Source organism: Pinus tabuliformis, chromosome 4_2, assembly GCF_031772625.1.
Source record: "Pinus tabuliformis cultivar Carrire ecotype Pingquan chromosome 4_2, CPIR1, whole genome shotgun sequence".
NCBI lineage: Eukaryota > Viridiplantae > Streptophyta > Pinopsida > Pinales > Pinaceae > Pinus > Pinus tabuliformis.
The window spans coordinates 357640224-357649850 of NC_142304.1; the positions used below are offsets into that span (position 1 = coordinate 357640224).

The following is a 9627-nucleotide window of genomic DNA, read 5'->3' on the forward strand; positions in this document are numbered from 1 at the left end:
AACAGGGGATGCTTTCTCGCGGAGAAATATGGATGTGTATCACTTCAAAATTTTTGGAGCCTCTGTTTACTACCATGTCTCTAGAGATTCAAGGAAAAAGCTTGAGCTGACAATAGATTTTGGAGTTTTTGTGGGTTACATCGAAACTCCACACACTAAATTGGTTTAACATCTACCTTAAATTGTCTTCAATGTGTGCAATCTTTTACATTAACATTTTCATCATTTCTTTATTGGAAATATGTTTTCCTGCATTCTATGAATCTCTCTTAATTTATCAAACTTTCTCAAGTATAATAAAAATATTAAATATTAATTAATTTTTGCGAGCAAATTTTATTTTGGTTGTTTCTTGTGATTTTATTAAATATACATATGCACTCCATATCCTTACTCTTTCATTCACTGAATACCTTCTTTATTAACAAAATATTTCATTGGTTATAGTAAAATAGTTTTATAAATCTATTTCATATAATTAATATGTATAAAACCCTTATGTTGCACACAAGGCTCCCTTATATTTTGGTTTAATTGAAAGTAATACAACATGTTACTACCATTGAACCAACCAAAAAAATGCATCCCCATATGGACTTCTTTCCTTCAATACATTCGATCCATTTAGAATCAATATGTTCTAAGTAGCATAACTTCCTTTTCATTTTAGGATTTCACTCACTCCTCATATTTTCTAATCAACCCATTAAATGTGCACAATGCACTATATAATTCTTCTAATAACTTTATAATGACTTATCTTCAATTATTCTATAGATTTCAAAATTATTATAATAACACAGATAAGGTTAGTTTAATTAACTTTCTTATAATGTGTGATTATAACTCTTTTATTAAATTATTTGCATGTTTAGTTTGATGTAAGAAATCTCTTCAAATGTATGTTATATTTCCACTCCAAATTAATAATCCAATCTTTTTTACTATAATAATTATAATCTAATTTTAAAGTCACTACCAAGACAACACCAAATTGGTGTACGAGGTCCCTTAGGACATGAGATCTACCTCATGTACATACTTTACTTAATAAACATATAAAAACATAACCCCCCATACACACACATGTACATTACAGTAAAAAAAACTAGATTATAAAATTATAAAACATTTCAATGAAAAATGACACACACATATATATATATATATATATATATATATATATCCATTTTAATTTTGGATCTATCAATCTCCCAAACAAAATAATCTCTTTGGAAGTGTAGATCTTTTCTCATGTTTTACACTAAAAAGGTCTTGACAATTTTATCTAGAATCAATAAATATTTTTTTAATTAAAAGTTTAAGATGTGTAGTTTAAACAATTCAAGTATCCAAGGGAATTTTCAAGGCATTCAATTCATTTGTGCATTCAAAAATACAATTTAAAAAATGAAAGTGTGTGTGTATCAATCTTAACCATGAATGTACCAAGTGTGGAAAGAGATCAAGTCTCATATGGTGCAAATATTTTTTCGTTCTAACAGTCTAAAAGATATTTTCACCTTAAGAAACTTACCCAACTCAATAAACTTATCCATTTCTACACTTCACAGATATTTTCACCTCAAGAAACTTACCCAACTCAATAAACTTATCCATTTCTACACTTCATAAGGAGTGCCTTAACAATGCACCCATTCACCGTCAATCCAAAGCCCCGTGGGCTGTTTTTTTTTTTTTTTAATGTGTCTAGAAGAATTTTATAGTTTAATCTAGAATTAAATTTAATTAGTTATATTGTAATTTTATTTTTATCAATAAAAACTACAAAAAATTATATATTTATTTCTTAAATTAAACTATATTAAATAATATTAATATATATATATATATATATATATATATATATATATATATATATATATATATATCTTTTTAAATTAAATTCTATTAAATAAAAAAAAAATAGATTAAATCAGGAAGTGAGAACTTCAAAGAACATCTTCAACATTTCTAGTTTTACACAGTAGAATTGTTAATGGGTTTTTATTTTTTCATTTTTATCCTACGGAGATCTACCCAACCTATAGAGTTATCAGTTGCAATTGTTTGAGAGAACTCCATCACTTCCGTCTTAGCTCAGCATGAAATTTCTTTATCATAGGTGCACTTAAGCTTGTTGATTACTAACATGAATTGCTAATGTTCTATCACTATCCTTTGACAAGATATTCTCCATTGCTGATGGATGAGGCATTGCCACTAGGGTCTCCTCTCCATCTTGAGAAGTTGATATGTCCAGGGTTGTCTTTTGTTGTTGTGAACAAATATTTTTTCTTGTCGATATCTTAACACTGTTGTCTTTTGATCCCACCAACCACAATTGGTTATTCTCGTCTCCATGGTGTCACATGAATCTTTTGAGGTTGGGCATGCATTTTGAGGATGCCTAAGTTGCTGATAAACTCTACACTTGAAAGAAACATTTTCATAATCAAAGGGTTGAGAATGTTTCTTTCCAGCGAACTTGGGAGTAATTTTATCTAGTAATCCTTCACTCATGTCCAGTTCAACCCAAATACAGATGAATTAGATGAAGCCTTTAGACAATATTTCACTGTCTATTTTGATGAAGTGACCAATTGATTTACTAATTTTTTGGAAGACATCTAGCCAAATCCATTGGAGGGGTATGTTTGGGAGCCTTACCCATATTAGAGTAGCAAGAGTTTTCATGGAAAGAGGTTTAATCTCTAGAGACCATGGTTGAATTGAAAGACCTACATGACCCCAAAACTAGGGCCCCTGGTTGAAAGCACTCTTCTGCTCTTCAAGATTCTTGAAGAATACCACAAAACATTCTTTCCAACAAAATAGCAGATCTAAATTCTCGGATCGATTCTGATGAACCCAATCCCAAAGGGCAGAGGCTGAGGGCCAAAAACCATTGAAGCAACATATAATGGCTTTTCATTTATAATATACTACCTTCATCATAGTTAAAATGTCATTCACCTCAAATGTTGGGGTGTACGGTGAATGCTCCACCTTGAAATCTTGACATGAGAGATCCCTTAGTGACTAAGAGTTGGAATTTAACTTAAGGGCATCTTTGAGTGGAAAGGGATTGCATATTGAGGATCTTCTCGAGCACCTCCAAACAAGCATGCTACTATAGAGATAGTGGCATCCCTCTTAATTCCATAGTCTCACATGCCTTTTTCCATCTTTAGTTTCCTCCCTCCACAGAGGAGCCTCATCTCACCCATAGGGATACTTGTTTGTTGTTGAATATTGTCAGCCAATGCCTTGCCAACATTTGATTCTATGACCGTAAACAAAGGGACTCACGAGACATGGACTGAACAAAACTTGGAATTTTCTTATGATCTAAGTCCCCAACACCTTTCATTCCCAGATCCAACACTAGCTGGAGAATTTTTTCAAACACTTTGTGTGCATTACCATGCTCTCAGTGAGTATCTCTTTCTGACATTTTAAAAAACATTTTGCTGACATACTTACCACTATTGCAATTGCTAAGTCCAAGAGCCTCCTCTAGCTCAAGGATCCCAAAAGTTCATCGACATGCAGACCATAAGATTTTGCAACAATATCTCCAGTGGGCATGCTAAGATATGTTGCTTCGCATAGTCCGTGTAGCTCTACGAAATCCACCAACGCCAGTTAATAGACAGGGGATGAAGGGGGGATAAAACCCCTCCATAAAACCCCTCCTATCCTTTCAGTTGGAGGATCCTTCAATAGAACTCCACTCCAATAACCATTTATCAGCGAAAGGGCGACAAATCCACAACTTCTTTCAAAACAAACAAGTCTCTCGAAATGGTCATCAATCTCTCAATTCTCACAAAAAAATATTAAATATAAATTAATCAATACAAACAATTCTATATTTCATATAAAAAAAATAGTAATAGTAATTCATATTGATTACCATATTATTTTAAAATTTTAACTAATTAAATATATAAAAAATTTAGCTTTACAATTAAAAAATAATAATTTTTACAAACAATAAATAACATAAAATTGTAAAGATAAAACATGCCCATACCTAATAATTAATTGTATATGAAACCACAATTACATGGCTAGTTTAAATATTAATTTCACATGAGGGTAAATATTAAATTGGCTATGTAACTGCGATTTTTGAATATTTAATTTTTGTACAATTTTTTTATATTTGTAAATTTTAGATAGATAGTTTAGATTTGTTCGCCGCAGGTATTGTATTCCAATCTAGGTCTAATCCATAACAAAACTATGTATAGTCAAAACTTGAGACAAGATTTTTTCATTTGAGAAAAAAAATAGTAAAATGGAGTGGGTGATTGGGAGTTGGTGACATGACAAACACACCATAAGTGGAGCAGCCGTCTCTCTCCGACGTTCATAAGAAAATCCGTTGAGATGCGGCTTCAAGGAAAAAGGTGGCATACGGCTGTATGGAAGTTTCTTCGGAGAGTGTTTATATTTTGTTTCAAACTTTTTTATATAAATTTATAAATAAGTTACGCAATAATGTGGTTGAAAAATGCAGTTTCTAAAGTAGACGAAAGACAAATTTATTGCTTTAAAGGGATTTTATATATGAAGATCCCTGAAGATGAATTACTTATTTTGAAGCTTCCGAGAGTTGGAACGGTGGTTCATTGGGACAAATATTTTGCTTTCTGCTTCCTATTTTATATTGGAAAAAAAAAAGGGAAGAGGAGGTACTTGCGGGTTAAAGGAATTTGAATTTTATATACACGGAGTGCAAGAACAACAACAATGGCGGCTACCTGCCCTTTAAACTTTCGGCCGTCCTTTCATGCATGGGACAACCACTATTCGTCTTTGATCATTGACTTAGTCGGACACGCGTATTCTTCTTCAGGTTTTGAATAGCCAACCGACAGGAAAATTTGCGTTCTTGTTGACTTTAAAATTCCTTAGTAACAATTAAAGATATGAATCAAGCATGCCGCGCAGGTTGTGGTAGAGTGGAGTAGCTGAGCAGTCTTCTTCCATTGAATTTTTCAACACTTGAATTCAACGTTAACGCGGCCGAGTACTGCCCATGCCTTTATATAAGGAAGAGTCCACATACCCAAGGCCTACATCATCTTCTTTCTTTCGCGTTTCTTGGGTTCATTCATACATCCAAATCTCAGTTCGTTCATTCATGAGAATGATGGCCATATCTATGTCGCCCCGCCTCTCCCTTATCCCTCTTTTGCTACTTTGTTCGCTGCAGGCGTTCGTAGTGTCATTCCCGGTGTCGTACCCTCAGCCTTCTAATAACTTGATTCCACATTTTTATGACCATTCATGTCCCATGGCCGAACAAATAGTTCAATCGGTCGTAGAGAAGGCGGTGATGAAGGAAGCTCGAATGGCAGCATCCTTACTCAGGCTTCACTTCCATGATTGTTTTGTTCAGGTCACCATTATTTTCTTTATGCACAATGATCTAATTGCTATTAGTAGTAAAATATATGTATTTATGGGTGAAATTTTCATGGCATGACAGGGGTGCGACGCCTCTTTGCTGCTGGATAACAGTTCAACCATTGTGAGTGAGAAGGGATCAAATCCCAACAATAACTCTGCCAGAGGATTTGAAGTCATTGATCAGATTAAGAGTGAATTGGAGAAGGCCTGTCCCAAAACTGTATCCTGTGCAGATATTCTTGCTATTTCAGCTCGTGACTCAGTGGTCCTGGTAATAAATCATATGCTAATCTCTTTACTAGCCAGTATCTTAGTATAACATATATAGATCTCTTTGCTAGCACTTGATTTCCATGACAATATTATAATCTAGTAACTAATAGTTCCTAGTGATATGTTATAAATGAATAATATCAGAGTGGAGGCCTGGGCTGGGAAGTTTTACTAGGGAGAAGAGACTCGAGGAGTGCAAGTTTGAGTGGGTCCAACAACAATATCCCTGCGCCCAACTCAACTCTCCAGACTCTAATTACTAAGTTTAAACGCCAGGGTCTGGATGAGGTAGACTTGGTGGCCCTTTCAGGTATTTATATATCGTATTTACTTGCAGCGTCATAATTTGCAGTTCATTCATTTCGTTTTGCAGCATCCAATATTAAGTGGAGATTATTAAGTAATGACATACAAATGCAAATGCCAATTAATCAGGGAGTCACACGATCGGCCAATCTCGATGCACAAGTTTCCGGCAGAGGCTTTACAACCAGAGTGGAAATGGGCAGGCAGACTCCAGCCTGGACAAATCTTACTATAGTCGGCTCATATCTGGGTGCCCGAAATCGGGAGGAGATAATAACTTGTCCCCATTGGATTTTGTAAGTCCTACCAAATTCGACAACTACTACTTCAAGAACTTGCTGAGCGGGTATGGATTGTTGAACTCAGACGAAGAATTGTTCGCCAAGGGCCAAAGGACGACGATGGAAACAGTGAAGGCTTATGCAGAAAATGAAGAGCTCTTTCTCCAACAGTTTGCAGAATCGATGGTGAAGATGGGGAATATCAGCCCTCTTACAGGCACCATTGGAGAAATCAGGGTCAACTGTCGTACTGTTCTCAGTTGATCAGAACTTGATTTTAGTTTTTTTTCATTCTCATGCATTGCTTCATCTTACGTTCCCCTTTGTAGCTGTCATCAAAATGTATTACTAAATAATTCTTTCGAGGGAATTCACATCTATAATAATTATGCCATCAGTAAACTATTTTGTTTCAAATAGGGTGAGACAATCTACGGAAATTAGTTCAACCTGCACATGAAATTTTCATGTAAAAGTATCTCCACATAATCGAATCAATGGGGGCTTAATGAGTTGTTCATATCAAGATCTTGAGATTCATCATATTTGATTTCCAACTGATCGTGTTTTCCCAAAAAATTAAAATTAAAATAAAATGGAAGTTTGGGGTTTCGTGAAGGTGGTATACGTCATTTGAATATCAAAGTGATGATACTCTTTGAATGCTTGCCTGCACTGTAAACATCGTGATTATTATGAATGTTAATCTTGCATAACGAGAGTAGTCCAACATAAACTTTCAGACATAGTCCCCATCACATATTAATGATGTAATCTCTTGCTCATAGAGTAATGGCAGTGCAGATTTATATGTTTGACAAAGCTTAAGACACTTCATAGTCATGTGAAATAAAGACAAAAAGTGCAAGCGATTGCACTTTGATCTAGTGCTGGAAGATGAAGATGGATGTCCACGTCGCACTCATAGTAAATCTCATAACAAAATAACACAGCGAATTGGCACAGTCGTTAAAACTTAATACAACCAGAAAATGATGTGGATATTTGATGATCAAACGATGACGTATTTAAATAATAACAGAAAAAAATAAATTGCATTGGTACAAGGGTTGATCTTATAAAATTCTGAGGAAACTTTGATGGTCAAATGGATTATAATAATAATGGATTCTAAGGATGGTTATTTTCATCCTTCCTGATTCACAATGCAGATGTGGATGGATTCACATTGTGTTGTTGTTGGATTGCTTTTCCGTTACATTGAGTGAAGAGTGGAATCGATTGGATAAAAAATATTTTACCGTCCACATTTGGACAAGTCACATGATGATGAATTGGAAGTCACGAGATTATTCAAACTCCAAATGAATGAGATATGAGGTGTCTATGATAGTACTGCAAAGCTATTATTCCGAACTGCAAATGCTTAAACGGTTTTACTGTATCTCAGGCCGAATCAATGAACCAGCGGAGGAAACATCATTACGCAAAAAAGATATAAGCTCAATTAATCCATCAAAAACTTAAATAATAAAAATAATATATTTGTTATTTTATAATCTTAACGTTACGAGTTCAAGTTTAATTTTTGGTCAGATAAAAAGTAATTAGAGATCAACGCATTCATCGATTGCGTTATATGTGCTTGACATGGATAATAATGAAGGATTATAATTTTATTTACAAATATATCTTTAAATCTCCCCCAAAAACATAATAATTAGTCTAAACTATTTCTAAAGCTAAATCTAACTTTTTAAACTCTTTTTTATATTTATATTTTATAATTTATTATTATTATTTTTTTTAAATCTGCTAGAAATTCGGTCTAAATAGAAGTTTGAGCCACAAAATTTGAGTAGAGTCATATAAAATCACCCAAAAATTATATCTCACAAAAGAAACCTTTAATGAATTAAACTTAAACAATAGCAGTGACTCAAAACTTAACTAATAATAAATAGTGAGTGAGATAAGTGGGTTTTGTGGAATAAGGCTGGGATACCATTTAGATTACTACCACGGGTTGGAAATTTAAATTTGAAATATTTTGAATATTGATAAACTTAAAATATCATGCGCTTGGAAATGGGATTTCACCACTATTGTTAAATATAATGTTCGTGGACCTAGGATTTTGATGACTTCCTTAACGTCTCGGCTTTTCTCATTTGTTGAGTGTTGGTTGACTATGGCTCAACAAACAAATCGATGTGCAGATATAGCAACTGCCCGCAATAAAAATGTCTTTGTGATAGCTCCCACTCCTACCAAGAAAGTGACTAAACCGAAGTCATCCAAAGACTATTCATCCTAGGAATTACACAAGAGATTAGGGGCTTGGAGAGTTGCAGAATAGGGTAAGGATTTAGCTTCAGCTAGCTTGTGAGATGAGAGAGTTGAGCATACTTGTGCAGAATTTTTCTAGTGAGAAAAATCTTTGCATGAGCTTATGAAACTACAGGATTTTCTACATCGTATCGGAGTTGATAACAATATACTAGAGGAGATTTCGAAGTTTGAGTTTTGGGTTATATGTGAAATTCGAATTTGCAATACATACTTCAAGATCAGCAGATGGCATTCTACAATTTGCGGCTTGAGTATGCCTAGCAAGGCAGCTCGAATTTTATAGCCTGGAGGGATAGAATGGAGGCTGTGCTAGAGGATAATGGCCTGAAGGAATTCGTTGATCAATAAATTCCTAATCCAACAACATCAGATGCACAAAATTTGGCCAAATGGAAGAAGTGTGTGGCGAAAGCGAGGCGGATAATCCTTGAGGGAGTTCGAGACCACATTGTCTCGAGTCTCCATGGCAAGGAAGCTCTATATGCTATAAGGAAAGCATTGACAGACTTGTATCAGAACAACAATGACCAAAGGAAATTGGCACTAAAGGACAAACTTAGAAAAATCAAAATGGAGAAAGGCGAGACTATTCCAAAATACTTGACCAAGTTCACTCAATGTTGTGATGAAATTGTAAGTGTCGGAATCACGGTTGCCAAGGATGATATGGTGAGTCTTGTTCTTCTAGGAATCCCAAAGAGTTGGCATAGTTATCAGGACTCTGCCAATGGTCAGGAGAAGTTGCCAGATTGGGAACGACTTTGGTCGGATTTGATGGAGGAGGAGATCAAGAGGAACACCAGGGATTGCTCTTCATCAAAGACTGATGATGTAGGGAAATGTGCCTTAGTGATAAAGGTAAAGAAGGGGAAAGGGAAAGCTTCCCATTCCAAATCAGATTCTTATCACGGAGCTAAGAAGAAAGACATGACGAAAGTTAAGTTATTTAATTGTAATAAGCTGCACCATTTTGCTACACATTGTCCACTCAAGAAGTCCAAGAAGAAGTCCTCATGAGGAGTGGCAGGTG

General features: G+C 34.7%; 1 protein-coding gene across 1 annotated transcript; it reads left to right on the plus strand.

Moving 5' to 3' along the window:
• Positions 1-5115: 5115 nt before the first annotated feature.
• Positions 5116-6773, plus strand: LOC149169397 (peroxidase 49-like). The gene is made up of 4 exons (XM_089427085.1): positions 5116-5413; positions 5504-5695; positions 5842-6007; positions 6133-6773. The coding sequence occupies exons 1-4, from the start codon at positions 5156-5158 to the stop codon at positions 6546-6548; spliced, it is 1032 nt and encodes a 343-aa protein (XP_089283211.1). The 5' UTR covers positions 5116-5155; the 3' UTR covers positions 6549-6773.
• The last annotated feature ends 2854 nt before the right edge of the window (positions 6774-9627 follow it).

Bases quoted from the DNA above. Each gene is read 5' to 3' on its own strand.
- LOC149169397 (XM_089427085.1), top strand. From the start codon at position 5,156: ATGAGAATGATGGCCATATCTATGTCGCCCCGCCTCTCCCTTATCCCT. The intron at 5,696-5,841 runs GTAATAAATCAT...GAATAATATCAG, and splicing joins CTCGTGACTCAGTGGTCCTG to AGTGGAGGCCTGGGCTGGGA. The intron at 6,008-6,132 runs GTATTTATATAT...CCAATTAATCAG, and splicing joins AGACTTGGTGGCCCTTTCAG to GGAGTCACACGATCGGCCAA.